The 15,062-nt window shown below is 40.2% G+C and overlaps 1 protein-coding gene across 7 annotated transcripts in view; it reads left to right on the top strand.

The window, feature by feature from the left end:
- REPS2 (RALBP1 associated Eps domain containing 2) overlaps positions 1-15,062 on the top strand; it is a 261,022-nt gene that overhangs the window by 149,007 nt on the left and 96,953 nt on the right. For all 7 annotated transcript variants that reach the window (XM_087427758.1, XM_014791129.2, XM_087427756.1 and 4 more), the window contains exons 6-8: positions 3,452-3,590; positions 9,307-9,370; positions 11,446-11,588. In XM_087427758.1, coding sequence (XP_087283884.1) covers positions 3,452-3,590; positions 9,307-9,370; positions 11,446-11,588 — 346 coding nt within the window. The remainder of the gene's footprint in view (positions 1-3,451; positions 3,591-9,306; positions 9,371-11,445; positions 11,589-15,062) is intronic.

The raw sequence follows: 15,062 nt of genomic DNA, 5'->3' as shown, positions 1-15,062 counted from the left end.
ATACCCCTGAACTTACTAGAGCCCGTCAATAAGTGGACCTCACATGACTTTTAGTATCTCTGATGTGCCTGCTGGGGACTATATGTGGAATAGAGTTTATGATATGGTTCTGGTCCTCCAGGTTTAAACCTAAGTGATGATATTCAAGAGCACCTGTAATGTTCAAATTGTGAGATACTTATCATAATTAGAATAAAGATTCATATTTTTTAAGATGCTCAAATCACTTGGTTTATTAAATCAATTAAAAACATGCATGGGGCTAGTAGAAGCCAGCTAGAACAAGCCAGTAGAAAGGCCACACTATGTACGAGTTACACAGTGTTCATATGCCATGCCCTCTCTCTTTGTTGCAAGGCCTTTTTGGTTTTAGGGAGCAGGAACTCTCCTTGCCAGCTCAAGTTTTCTTGGAAAGGAGGAGGGGTTGGGGTTCTCATGGGAATCCAAGAGATGAGAGACAAGGAGTGGCCCAAAGGTCCTGAGGAGTGGGAGTTCTTGGTTATTTGTGCTTGTTCTGTCACGAACAGGCCTTGCCCTCATTGCCTTGAGTTTGCTTTGCTGTCCACTTGTCTTTTAGCTGCCAACAGCCATCCTCACTCCCTACTTCTCTGTCTCACTGGTTCTGCTTATGCTTGGTTCTGGCTCTCTCCTGACCTTTACTCTAGATCATGGCCCTGCTGTGCATCTGTTCAGGGTCTGCTTTCTCTGCTTGTTGATCTTCATATTTCTTATCCACATCCCAAGAATGAGCATCTGGCCTAAGTTGTTCTTGCTAGAGAAGAGCCTTCCATGCCAGAGCATCCCAGAAGCCAGCAACTGTATTCCCACTCCTACTGACTTGGACTTAATTGGGTGAGACCAGGCGTGAGGTGGATCTTGTGGTGCACACGTGGCTGCCAGGCCCATCTTTGTAGCAGAGCTGGGGGATGGGCAGTGCCCTCTGCAGTGGCTGTGGGCCTGGTAGGTACATTGGAGAGCCCTTTGGGGCAGTGAGACTTGAGCAATGGGTAGGATTTGAGCAGGCTGGGGTTAGAGGAAGGGTGTTCTGGGAGGAAACCACAAATCTGACCCATGAAGAGTGAGCACATGGGCAATCAGAAGCCTGCCGAGAGTGAGTGAGGAGGAGGCTGGATTGTAGGGGCCCTAAAGGCCAGGTAGAGGAGGTGGATATTTTTTTTATCAGTCAGCAGGTCATCCTGTAAGCTTTTAAGCAGAAGAATCAATCACTTTCTCCAGGTCCTTCCTGAGTCCTGCTGTCAGAATAGACTCGAGACCTACTAAGAGGCCACTGACTCTGCTCAGGAGTGAGGTAATGTGGGAGAGGAAATAAAGTGAGCAGATGGTCATGGGATTGGAGAAAGAACAAACACGGGCTGGCATTAACAACAACAGCTAGATATGGCAGCTTCAGTTTCAGGCAAGGAAGAAGTGTATTCTAGGGGAGTAGTAGCTTCCGTGTCAGAACCAGGGAATGCAGCAGCCAATACCCAGCATGGGGGACTTTGCTGCCTTCATTCGAAGGGCAGCGGTGGGACAGAACTTTCTACCCCTGTCCCGCTGGCTTCGTGAACCGTCTCTGCCTGCTTAATTGTTCACTCATAAACATCCGTTCTTGTCTTTCCTGCTGATGCCCAGCTTTTTAGTTTGCTTTACTCGAGCTGTTTCTATCAGTGCTGACCTGGAGGGCAGTGCTGCCGTGAACTCTACGCATTATAATCTGACCAGGAACCCAATCCAGTGCATGCTGACACCCTCTACCCTGGGTTCTGTCCCCGGAACCCAGTCAGACATCTGGGCTCATTCAGCAAATGCTGCTGGCGCATTTGAATTTGGCTCTGGAATTTGGTAGGAGTGATTTGGAAAGTCATCTTCACATCATCCATCGGGTGCTCAGACTGACTTTTCATCTCCCTTGATTTTTTAATTTATATTGTTTGTTTATTACCAGAATGCTAGGGGGTTTCTGAAAACAGTTCAGATGGATGCAACTCAATTTAAAAAAAACCTGATATGCAAGAGCCTGAGTTTGAACAACAAATAAAAAAGAGGGCAGTTATTTGCTGACTGAAGGATATGGGCACAACCTTTAAGTTCTCTGAGCCTCGGTTTCCTCATCTGGGAGAAGGATAATAATACCTGCTATGTCTACCTCTCAAATGTTTTGAGATGCTCAGATGAGATAAGGGCGTGTGAAATGCTTTGTAAATTTCAAAGCACTCTATGAATTTAAGGTATTAACTAATGGATAGTGGCTTCCAGGCATTTAAAAATGATTTAATTTACATTTAGTGGAAGCTCATCTAGTACGAAAACTTCAAAGATGACATCTCAAGGTTATATCACAGCTCAAAGTTTTATAGTCTCATTTCTTCTCTGAACCTTGTCAGAGGCGAGCCGGGTGTTCCTGGGAAGAATTACTTCCTGGAATGGGGTGTGTGTATGTTGGAGTAGGGGCAAGAGGGAGGAGATGTTCTGGGATCTTTTCTAGGGATAGTGAGGAGAATGCCCTTCTAATGATTAATTCCTTGATAGAGTGTTCAGAAGTAGGCAACTTGGTGGCTTACTAGCAGTAACACCTCTCCCTTTCTTTCCTAGTCTCCTTTTGTTGTGAAGGCTTGCCCTCCTTATGTTCAACTCTTGGTGCCATGAAGGTGGCCATTGGCAAGTAGCACCTTAGCCTTAGGGTAGATGGGAGGGATGGAACAAAGCCCTGGGCTCCTTATCCCAGAATCACCATATTTCGCTGCTTTCCCCACTGCCTAGCAGAGCTGTGTTTTCTCCTGCACTGCTTCTTTGGTTCTCTGTATCCTTAAATCCTCAAATTTGGCTTGCATGCCCCCTAGTGGCAGGTCTGATGCACCCCTTGTTACCCTGTTTGTTGTGGTACCATGACAGCTATTCTCTCCATCCAGCTCTATTACTGTTATCCCCAGTTCACAAATGTGGAATGAGAGGTTCTGTGATTCTCACTTGCCCCTCAAGTAGGACCTGGGGAGGGGGCATTTGAATGGGAACTTTTGATTCTCAGATTTATACAATGGAAATGCCTCAGAAAAAAAAATGGTGTGATTATAGCTTTTCTAGATATTTTATGGTTTAAAAAGAATCTAGATTATTTTACTATCTATTCAGCTAATCTGAAAAGATCAAAATGTGGTGAATATTTGAAGAATGATTGTCTTTTTTACTCTTCCTTCATCACATTGGAAAAACTTACTGAATATTCAGTATTTCATGCTCAGTCCTGTTAACAACTTTGGAGAATACAAAAAAAATATGAAGTGTGATGTCTGCCTCACAGAAATTTATATTCTAGTTGCAAGATGTTTAAATTTATTCCCTTGAGGAAAAAAATAAGTATAACACATGATAACTTTTATTGATGTTTAATATTTCTACTTCATCTCACTAAGGACAGATTCTCTGAGCGTTTGCTTATTTACTTTTAAAGTCCTTTTCAGTGGAGAGAGAACCACAGGATAACAACAGTAATTACCTGGACGAACCCTGGAGGATAACAGAAGAGCAGCGCGAGTATTATGTCAATCAGTTCCGATCCCTTCAGCCTGACCCGAGTTCCTTCATTTCAGGTAACGAAGTCTGATGGTGAGAATGTGGGTCCCAGATCATTGTCTCACGTAAATAATGGTATACACATCTTGAGAAATAGTTCACCACAAAATGAGTACAACAACCCTCTGGGATTTCAATTTGTTTTCCTCTAAGATTGAATTTCTTATCAACTATAAACCCTGCAGAAAAACACTTGACAATGACATTGAAAACTTATGTTTCAGTTTCAGAGGGGTTAAATGGGATTTGGAGGAACGTGGTTCAGACCCTTGGCCTTATTAGCTGGAGCAGTTCTTGAAATGATAGAGTGTGGCACCAAGACGACATCTTTAATTGCTTACTCATTATTTTAGAGTTAGAGCAAGGTCATAATGTAGCCTTCTAAAGAGTTAGTGTCACAAGTCTCCTTATGCTATATATGCCTTAGAAGTTCAAATTTATTCTCATTTTCTTTGACTCAAGTCTTTCTCTTCTGGTTTTTCTGAGAGAAATTAAAATATAGGAGGGAAACTGGCCAGCATTTTTATGTCCACATGTCAGTTCTTCTGGGTTGTCTTCAGAAATATGTATTCCTGTTGAGTTATCATGTAAAATTCAAGCTGAGAGGAATTGATTTAATTCCTGTATGCCTACATTTTATAGGGCTGAAGACTAAACAAGCAGTGAAATAGTAGAGTCTGGAAGAAAGATTTATAAAACTGTCTTTTTTTACTTCAATTTTGAAGAATAACAATATGTCCTTAACAATTGTAACCTGACATATTGAAGTGTGGACTAAGACTAATTTTCTCTCGTGAAATAATGTGTGTAATTGAAATATATGTGTATAAATGCACGTATTGTTTTCTGAATGGTGGTAATGGCTTCATTGAGGGGAGAATGTTGTAGATACAAGTTAATGTTGACAACATGATTTAAAAAAAAATAAGCAGAAACCCAGATTGCACGTATTGACCACTTGCTAACTTTACCCACTGCTTAAGTGAGTTTCTTCACAATATATGCAAATAATTAGACAAATACAACTAGGTAGTTGTTAGGAATGTTTTTATTTTCTCTTAACTTCTTCATTTTGCAGAATTTCAAATATAGGTACAACTAGAGTGGTGAGCATAACAAACCCCTGTCTATGTACCTGTCACACAGCCACAACTGTGTTGTTTTATCTATATCCTCTCTCACCCCAGATGATTGTGAAGCAATTATCAGATCATTTCATTTGAAACTATATCATGATGTATCTCTAAAGATAAGGCCTCTTTTAAAAACATAACCACAATTTATTGGCACACATTAAAACAAAAGGAAGAGCACGAATTCCTTAATATCATCAAGTCTTCAGATTTTCCTATTTGTCTCACAAATGCCTTTTTAAAAAAATTTAGCTTGATCAAGGTCAAGAGGGGTTCATATATTGCAATTAGGTGATGTCTCTTTTTAAAAAACATCTTTATTGAGATATTCACATACCATAAAATTCACCCATTTAAAGTGTACAATTCAGCGGTTTTAGTACATTCACAATCTAAATTTAGAACACTTTCATTACCCCACAATAAACCACCTACCTAGTTATTAGCAATTATTTATTCCCCATTCCTGCTCTCCCTACCTCCCAGCCCTAGGTAACCACTAAACTACTTTCTCTCTATATAGATTTGCCTATTCTGGGATTTTCATATAAATGAAATCGTATAATAAGCGAAATCGTATAATATGTGGTCTTTTGTATCTGACCTCTTTCACTTAGCATAGTGTTTTTTGTTTTTTGGTTTTATTTTGGTGATAAAGATTAGCCCTGAGCTAACATCTGTCGCCAATCTTCCTCTTTTTGCTGGGGAAGATTGGCCCTGGGCTAACATCCGTGCCCATCTTCCTCTACTGTATATGTGGGATGCCTGCCACAGCGTGGCTTGATAAGCAGTGCATAGGTCCACGCCTGGGATCTGAACCCGCAAACCCCGGGCTGCTCAAGCGGAGCACGCGACCTTAACCACTACACCACCAGGCCGGCCCCAGCATAGTGTTTTTAAGGTTCATCCATGTTGTACTATGTACTAGAAGTTCATTCCTTTTATGGCTGAATAACTCTGTTGTATGTATATACCACCTTTTATTTATCTATTCATCGGTTGATGGGCATTTGGGTTGTTTCCACTTTTTGGCTATTAAGAATAATGCTGCTGTGAACATTTGTGTACAAGTTTTTGTGTGGATGTATGTTTTTATTTCTCTTGGATGTATACCTGGGAGTGAAATTGCTGGATCATCTGGTAACTCTATGTTTAACCATTTGAGGACCAGTCAGACTGTTTTCCACAGTGGTCGCACCATTTTACATTGCCAACAGCAATGTATGAGGGTTCCAATTACTCCACATCCTTGCCAACACTTGTTGTTGTCTGTCTTTTGATTATAGCCATCCTAGTGGGTGTGAAGTGGTGTTTGTTTGTGGTTGTGATTAGCATTTCCCAGATGAATAATAACATTGAGCATATTTTCATGTTCTTATTGGCCATTTGTATATCTTCTGTGGAGAAATGTCTATTCAAATCCTTTGCCATTTTTTAAAAATTATTATTGAATGGTTAAGAGTTCTTATATGTATTCTAGATACAAGTTCCTTATTAGATACATGATTTGCAAATATTTTTCCCAGTCTGTGGCTTGTCTTTTTATTTTCCTAATGGTGTCTTTTAAAACACAAAAGTTTATAATTTTGATGATGTCCAATCTATTTTTTCTTTTGTTGCTTGTGCTTTTGGTGTCATATTGAAGAAATCATTGCCTAATCCAAGATCACAAAAATTGACATCTATGTTTTCCTCTAAGAAGGGATGTATATTACAGTTTTATCTCTCACATTTAGATATTTAATCCATTTTGAGTTAGTTTTTGTGTATGATGTGAGGTAGGGGTTCAGATTTATTCTTTTGCATGTGAATATGCAGTTGTCCCAGCACTATTTGTGGAAAAAACTATTTTTCCCCTAAAACTATTTAATTGTTTTAGCATCCCTGTCAAAATTCAGTTGACTGTAAATGTGAGGATTTATTTCTGGATGTTAATTCTATTCCACTGATCTATCTGTCTAGCCTAATGCCAGTACCACGCTGCCTTGATTATGGTAGTAAGTTTTGAAATTGGGAAGTGGGAGTTCTCTAACTTTGTTCTTTTCAGTTTTGTTTTGATTTCAATTTTTAGGGATTGTGTTTTTAAATTTTAATTTTATACTTATATGAAATATTTACATGGTTCTAAAGTCACAAAACAATCTACAAAGAAGTCTAGCTTCTATCCCTATCCCCTCTACCCTGTTCCTTTCTTGCCCATATAGGTAACCACCTTTTTTTATGGTTGTCTGTTTTTAAAAATAAAAGCAAATACATGTATATGTGTATCTACATGTGTGTAGTCTTGCTTTTTTCACTTAGTATATCCTGGTGATTACTCCATAGTCACATGTAGATACATTTCCCATTCCCTTTTATAGCTATGTACTACTGGATTGTGTGAATGTGCAATCATTTATTCAGCCAGTCTCCTATTGGGATTATTTCTATTCTTTTGCTATTACAGATATTTCTGTTGTGAATAGCCTTCTGCATATGTCTTTTTGTATTTTTGTCAGTGTATCTTTGGATAATGTGATTTTGCTAGATATTGTGAAACACTCCTTCATTGGGGTTGTGCCATTTTGTCATCCCTCCAGCACTATGTGACATGCCTATTTCCCCACAGTCTTATTATCGGCACATGTTAACTAACTTTTGTGTTTTTCCCCATCTGATAGGCAAGAAATCATATCTTTGTGTGGTTTTAATTTACAGATCTCTCATGAACAAGGTTGAACCTTTTATTATATGATTAAGGGTTAGTTGCATCTATTTCTGTGAACTCTCATAGCTCTACTCATTTTTATATTGGGTTACTGGTCTTTATTTTTTAAAGATATGTATATATTCGGTGTGTTAACATTTTATCACTGATATATCAATGCTGTGTGTAGCTGTAGTTTACTGGGTTGAGATACTCCTTATAATAAAAAGTCTGAATCCATGTTTTGATGTTTGATTGCTAACAGCTTTTAAGCCTCACCTCTCCTTTTTCTGCCCCACACGTGGCTCTCCAGCAGGTCTGCAAATGGCTGGAGAGAACAAGGACAGGAGGCTGGCTTGAGGTTTCTATGGTGGTTGGTGGGGGGCGGCTGGAGTGAGAGGTTTAGCTCATGGTTTGAACTTTTGTCAGCACCAAAGGAGGGAGAGCTCAGGCTTTCTCATCATCTCCCTCCTCTGGCAGGTGGCAGCCGGGCCACAACTGAACTTGTTAGCTGTCGGCTTCCCTATGGGCTCCGCCTAACTTCTCTGAGACACTGTGGTACAACAGTCTCTCTACTGTCTGAAGGCCAGGCCAGGTCTCTAGGGGTGGGTTTGGGCCTAGTGTGATTTGAAGAAAGGATATCAAGGGGGAAAAAGAAGAATGACATGAGGGGAGATTGTCTTTATATCTATAAAATAGCTGGTAAATAAGCTTTGAAGACATTTCTGACAAATGTTTGACAGGGTAGCTGTGTTGATGACCAGTAGTCATATGTCAGCATTATTTCCAGGATGCTTTTGGGGAGGAGGCTCATTGGTTTATAGGACACTTTGCCTTTGATCCTTAATAATCTATCAAAGGAAAATAAGTCTGCTTTAGGGTCCCTTGTAATCCTTTGTTTTAAGGCCAATTAGAAAACTTGTGATTGCCATGGAATGACTTGACTTTATCAGCTTAGAGTAGAGCTTGGGGCTTTGATCTGACTATTTTTTGTGTTAGAATTGAGAGTTTTGAACTGTGAAACTGTTATAAGAGCTGAAAGCACAAAAATTTCAATCTCAATAAGGATTGGGTATAACATTTTAAGTGCAGTTGGGATTTGCAGCTATGTAACATGTAAAATGGAATGATTACCTGATTTTAATTGATATTGGTAAACTTACAATGAATAAAGAAAGTAGCAAGAGGTTCCTGGATAAGTTTCTCAAAGAGCCATCAAGAGATCTTAAATCTCGGGCCTGCCCGGTGGCTTAGCGGTTAAGTGCGCGTGCTCCGCTGCTGGTGGCCCGAGTTCGGATCCCGGGCACGCACCGACGCACTGCTTCTCCGGCCGTGCTGAGGCCGCGTCCCACATACAGCAACTAGAAGGATGTGCAACTATGATGTACAACTATCTACTGGGGCTTTGGGGGGAAAAAAAAAGAGATCTTAAATCTCACCAAAACTCTTTCCCACAATGGCTGCCTTATCTCTGTGTGATGAGATTAATAGTGTTAATTTTCTTCTTTTTGTTCTATTTTCTATCATGATTGTGTATTACTTTCTCACATTTTCATTAAAAGTGCTTGACAGATTTTTACTTTAATAATTTTGAAGTTTGTCTTTTGAATTTTTAGCAAAATTTTGCAGATTTTCAGTAAAAACGAAGCAGGAATTAATGAATATACTTTGCTTGTCATAGTAAGTATTATGTCATTGCTTCTTTTGCCCTGTTCTAATTTACATATTCTTTTAAAAGCTGTTCATATGTTGTTTTTAGCCACATTATTTGTAGTTGCTTTGATGAATAAATGTTGTGTTTATGGTTATATGATAGTGATTGCTGAATGAAAAAATGGTGATTCATTGACATTAAATATAAAAGCTGCTCTAGATAAGCAATTAATGATTTATTTAAACAATGGCTCTTGACAGGTTCTGTGGCCAAGAACTTCTTCACCAAATCAAAGCTTTCCATTCCAGAACTCTCCTATATATGGTAAGTATGATTAATGCCACATAGTATGAAACTCTCATACGTACGCATCCTTTAGCTCCTACTGTTACATTTTTACAAGTCTTATCTTTTGAATATTTTTTTTAACAGACTAAGGGAGTGAATAGAATTTAGATTTTTATTGCTGTGAAGATTAAATAAGTTATTATATGAAAAGCACAATGAACAGTGTCTGGCACATAGTACACACTATACATGTTAGCTGTTATTTAAAAAGTAATTTCCTAATTATTATCCTCATCTAGATCCCTTTTCAGTCTAAGCAATTGTGTGCGATATGAGAATTTCCATCTTGTATATTTTATTTGCAGATTTTTCTACTTGGTGTGATGCAAGTAACCAGAGGACCTTGAAAAGCTAGTCTTTATAATATTTTATGAGGCCAGGTGAACAGAAGGTCCACAAATGTTTTGGAGTTAAGTTAAATTTGACTATCCTAGTTGCCTCTGAGCTTCGTAAATTTGGCTGGTGTATATCAGCTCGGCCCTAGTTCAGACTTGCAGCTGTGGTGTGCACTGTTACACCTTGCTGCTGAGCCAGCCGCAGCCCCGGCTCCAGAAGGCCTGTGCCGGGACCATCCAGATGGCTCTATGTGTGTTTATGAAAATTCTTGGTGCCTCCGTAAACTCCCAGCTGTATGTGGGCTTTTCTTCCTCAAGACTGGGTGGGAGACCATGCTGCTATAAATATATGATTAAAACATTGGAATATTTATGTAAAACTTTTTTCATGAGTATTTACAAAAATTACGATAGGATATAAAATTGCTTGTCATGTTTTGTGCATCTTATTGGAAAACTATTCTGATAACACTTGTGCATGCCAGTGTATCTGGGATTCTGAGCTGGATTTAGGTTCTTCGGCAGTATATTCTAGTGTAAATTTTTTTTTTACAACAAGCCTTATGTTAGATTTTAAAGGTAGGAAAAAAGAAATTATCATTTTGAAAAGAATACAGTCTGTTTTGTCAGAATTCCCACTTTTAACATTATCGGCGCGAGGCTTCCTGTCTTTTTGTCAAGACATATCCGTGAAAGCAGAATGGCATTCTCTGCATCCAGCCTTTGAAACAGTTCCCTGACTCCTCACCCTGGGGAGCTGCTAGTTCAGGGCTGGTGCATTCTAAATATTTGAGGGGGAGGAGGATATGAATGGTCCAAAGGAAAGTTATGGAGCTTACTTTAGATATTTTTTCTTTCAAATAGTAACACCTTTCTAGTACAGTTTTGTGTGTCTTATCTCTCTACTTGTCCTAACATAAGTATACTTGTCTCTGTATACCTAAGAGACTGGTTGAGCTTATGGGGTCTTAGTTACTTTGGCAAATAGGTTTCTTTGGTGCTGAGTAAATAGGTCTGTGCCTTTCGGTGGGAAACAGTGACTGAAGTGAAGATAAGCCTTTTCAAGACTCTCCCTTTCTTCCTTTCTGTCTTATCTGGTTTCAGCCTTCCCTAGTTGCTAGTTTCATCTGAAAATATAATTCAACCAGTATTTATTGAGCTTACTTATATTCTCCCAGGAGGGTATCTCAAGCAAATTTTTGTTACAACATTTACGTGACTTGAAAAGTTCAAGGTTTTTCTTTAAAGCTGAAAAATGAAGCGCTTATTTCTGAGCTCTGGTAACTGTATAATGGCCGGGACAACTGTGAAAGGGCTGATGCCAGCCCTTCTTGACTGTTTCAAGCACCAAGTCTGGACCTCTTCACACCTCACATTTACTCAATGACTGTCAACTAACGGTGGAATTCTGGGTGTCATTTTCCTTTTTGTGTTATGGTTTCTTGTCTTGTGTACTCAGTGTTGTAAAACAGACCTACCAGAGAACCCGAGGAATTTAAAATTTTATTTATAAAGTGCCACTGGTGCCAGTGCTGTTGATCAGCATTTTTCTTTTTCTAGTTGACCCCCTGAGATTTCAAATGGGTTTGGCCAGGAGGGTTTGGGGACCCTGCAGGGCCACCACAGAGAGCCTGAGGGTTGTGTTTGCTTGTTTGAGGCTGAGTAATGTTTTCTCTGAGCCCCATGTTAGGTACTCATCACATCCGTTATATTTAGGGAACTGAGTGATGCCGACTGTGATGGAGCCCTGACCCTGCCTGAGTTCTGTGCTGCGTTTCACCTCATTGTGGCCCGGAAGAACGGCTACCCACTGCCCGAGGGCCTGCCTCCAACTCTGCAGCCAGAGTACCTGCAAGCAGGTAAGGCCTCATCAGAAATCCTAAACCTTAGGCTTTTTCCATCGAGCCCTTATAAAGAACTTTTGTTCTTAAGATGGTGTCCAGATGCTTTGGGAGTCCTTTGTATCTACAGTTATTGTCTTTTAAACAGTCTTAGACTTTCACATCTTATAATGTGAGTAATAGGGATGATTTGGATAAGTGAGTCATCTGTTATTCCCATTCTAGTACTCTGGATGGATTTGAACCGAAGTCACTTACCCTTTCACGAAAATTGTGGAGTAGGCAAGTACTGAACCTCCCATCTGATAGGAAATGAAGATCTTCCTGTAGAGCCAAGTGCTGACTTGGAGTCTTTAGGCGCGTTCCAGTGTACCCAAGTGGCCTTGGGCAATGGAATGGAATAGAACTCTTATACCTAATGAAAAAGTTAAAAGATTACATGCAGTGAAATGTGTGATGTGCTGTAATGTTAAATGTACACTCGATGAATTTTTACATATGTCTATACCATGTAACTGCAATCAGATGAAGATATAGAACATTTCAGCACACCGGAAGGTTGGAATAGAACTCTCTTTGTCTTTCTCCTTAATAAAACAGTTACTCCCAAACCCTTTGGATAGGAAAGAGTTATGGTGAGTCCAACATTTGTATCAATTCTTTTGGATGATTGGAAGAATTAATAATGTCTCTTGCCCTTTTCAAAGGCAGCGGGCAGTGATCTGATTTCTGTTACTCAGAGAAGTGTAGCTTCCATTGAAAGGGTCCAGAAACAACTGATGCTTTCAACAACCTTTCTCACTTTTTAGGGAAGGTCTCTTAGAAACATGACAGCTTAGGGCCGGCTCCGTGGCTTAGCGGTTAAGTGCGCGCGCTCTGATGCTGGCGGCCGGGGTTCGGATCCCGGGCACGCCCCAAGGCACCACTTCTCCGTCCAACCCGAGGCCGAGTCCCACGTACAGCAACTAGAAGGATGTGAACCTATGACATACAACTATCTACTGGGGCTTTGGGGGGAAAAAATGAATAAATAAAATCTTTAAAAAAAAAAAAAAAAGAAACACGACAGCTTAGTCATGGATGATTATTGGCAAAATGGAGCAGTGTCTAAAGAAAATGTGATTAGTCATTAATAGAGTATAAATTTTGTGGTTAGATCTGGAAAAGGCCTTAGATTATCTTGTCTTGTCTCCTTTTCATAACGACACTAGATTCAAAGTGGCCAATGACTTATGTCAGTCAGTCTTGGGGTCTCTGACTCTTAAATAAAAAGTCTGTCACCTTCTGTATTAGGTTGTGGGGAGGTGGGTGTAGAGGCTCAAGCAAAGTGAAGAGACCAAGTATGTGGCTGGTGCTGGTGACAGATAAACATGTTTGGGGAAGAGTAACCCATTCTGGGATCTTCCCCAAATACCCCCATAAAATGTGTGAAGGGGAGGGTTCAGAGAGCAAAAGCTACTACTCATTTCAGAGCTTAGACTTGGCTAATAGCTGCTGTCTGACTACAGCAGGCTGTAACTCCAGCCTGCTACCCTTCCTTACAGGCTTGGGGAGACCTTCATGGGTCCCAGGAACTAGTTTGCAATTGGGCAGCATGACAAACTGCTCTATTTCCTCTTTGGTGTCTATCTTTCCATCTTTATCTCTCTCTCCTTTCTTTCTCTCACTCTGTTGATCCTAGATTGAGGCAAAGAAGTGCTAACATTCCTGAGGCTATCTTGGCAACTACATGGCTCCCATAACCAAGTCAGTGCGGGGTCATCCAGGAACCCCTTCTCCTGGGAGCGAGGCCACGTGGGGCTTTGTCTCTCTCTAATGGGGATGAACAGCTGACCAAAGGGCCAAGGTCTGCTCCATGGCTATTTAGTTTTATTTAATACCCTCACTCTTTCTTCTTGTGAGCCCAGGGGAGAGTCCTGGGTAACATCATCTCTCATGCTCACACTTAGCTTTCCACTTTTGGGTCTTGATTAATGCTGTTTTATTGTTCTGATGCGGGATGGCCATGGAACCTGTGCCAGGTGTCTTGACTCCTTGTTTGAGAAGTCACTTTGTAGGTGTCCAAGTGTTTCGTGGGCTGTTTCAAAAGTCACTGATAAAATTTTTAAAAATCTGAAAGCCCTGAATAAAAAGTATGGAAACAGAAGAGAAGTAGCCTCTTGATTCCTTTACTGCTGCAAATGGCTGCTTTTGCCTTGCTTATGCCTAGTAGAGGGGGGCGTCTATAAAATAGAGCGCTGGTCAAGAGGCATCTCCTTTCATTTGGAATGAAGCCCCTTGTTTCTTCCTGGTCTTTTATGGAGGCTGTCAGCATGCATTTATACAGAAACAACTGAAGAATCCATCACATACCCTTCAATTAAAGAAATATCGCACATCATTTCCAGAGCTTGCGGGATTAATCTTAAATAATAATTATATAGTTCTAATAAAAAACATGAGAGAGCTCATAAAACCCCGTCAAACTCAGTGATACTATATTTTAGGCAAACCCTGGGGGTTTAGCAGTTAACATTTAATGCTTTATCACCCATGTTTATCTTTGTATACAGCTCAAGAAAATGGCCAAAACTGTCTAGGTCTTCTCTGCTTTTAGATTTTGTGAAATGTGACTGGTTCTGTTCATTTTGGGTATCCCATTTGGCTTTTTTAAAAGCTTAGCTCTTGTTCCAACATTTTTCTAATTGATCTATATTTAGTCTTTTAAAAAAAATCTAATCCAGTTTTTGACAAGATTGGTGAAGAGTGTAAATTTGGTTGATACCATCATGCGTTCACAACTAGACAAACTTTTATTTTTTTCAATAAAATAATGAAAGAAGAATTGTTGTATCTGATTTTTTCCCTAACACTGAAAATTAAGGGGCAGAGTTGGAAGAAAAAGTTGGATTATTTGGTGGTTTACTCATGGGCCTTTTGATATTTTCCTGCCTAGGTGACTGGGTGGATTCTGGTGTAGATTTTTACCGTATGGTTTGTTAAAAATATTTATTGAATACTTAATATGTGAGAGGCACCATGTTATTTCCTGTGGTCAGAATACTGTGTAAAAGAGTTCTTATCATCATGGAACTTGCTGGTAGTTAGAGGATTGATGTTAAATAAACTCATGTATGCATAATTGGAGCCAGTGATAGGTGCTATGAAGGGGAAGTACAGCCACAGCAAGAGGGTGCATGACCTTAGGGAAGACTTCTTAAATGTTTCAACTGAGATGTGAAGCATGAGCTAAGGGCTACGGAGGTGAAGAAGGGGGAAGAGTGGGCTCTGGGCAGAGGGGGACAGCAAGTATGCTGCAGAGGCCCTGGGAAGGGCTTGGAGCCTGGGACGTATATAAAGTTCAGGCCACAGTGGCTGGCGTGCAAAGAGCCAGGACTGGAGGGGCTGGGGAGGAGGCTGAAGAGGAAGGTGGGGAACAAATCATGGGCAATGATGTTGACGTGTTTTAAGCAGGGAAGTGGCACAATGAGATTTGCTGTTTGAAACGATCAC

The sequence above is a fragment of the Ceratotherium simum genome, chromosome X (assembly GCF_057802395.1).
Source record: "Ceratotherium simum simum isolate JZ-2026a chromosome X, ASM5780239v1, whole genome shotgun sequence".
NCBI classification, from domain to species: domain Eukaryota; kingdom Metazoa; phylum Chordata; class Mammalia; order Perissodactyla; family Rhinocerotidae; genus Ceratotherium; species Ceratotherium simum.
This window is presented reverse-complemented; position numbering and strand designations above follow the sequence as displayed.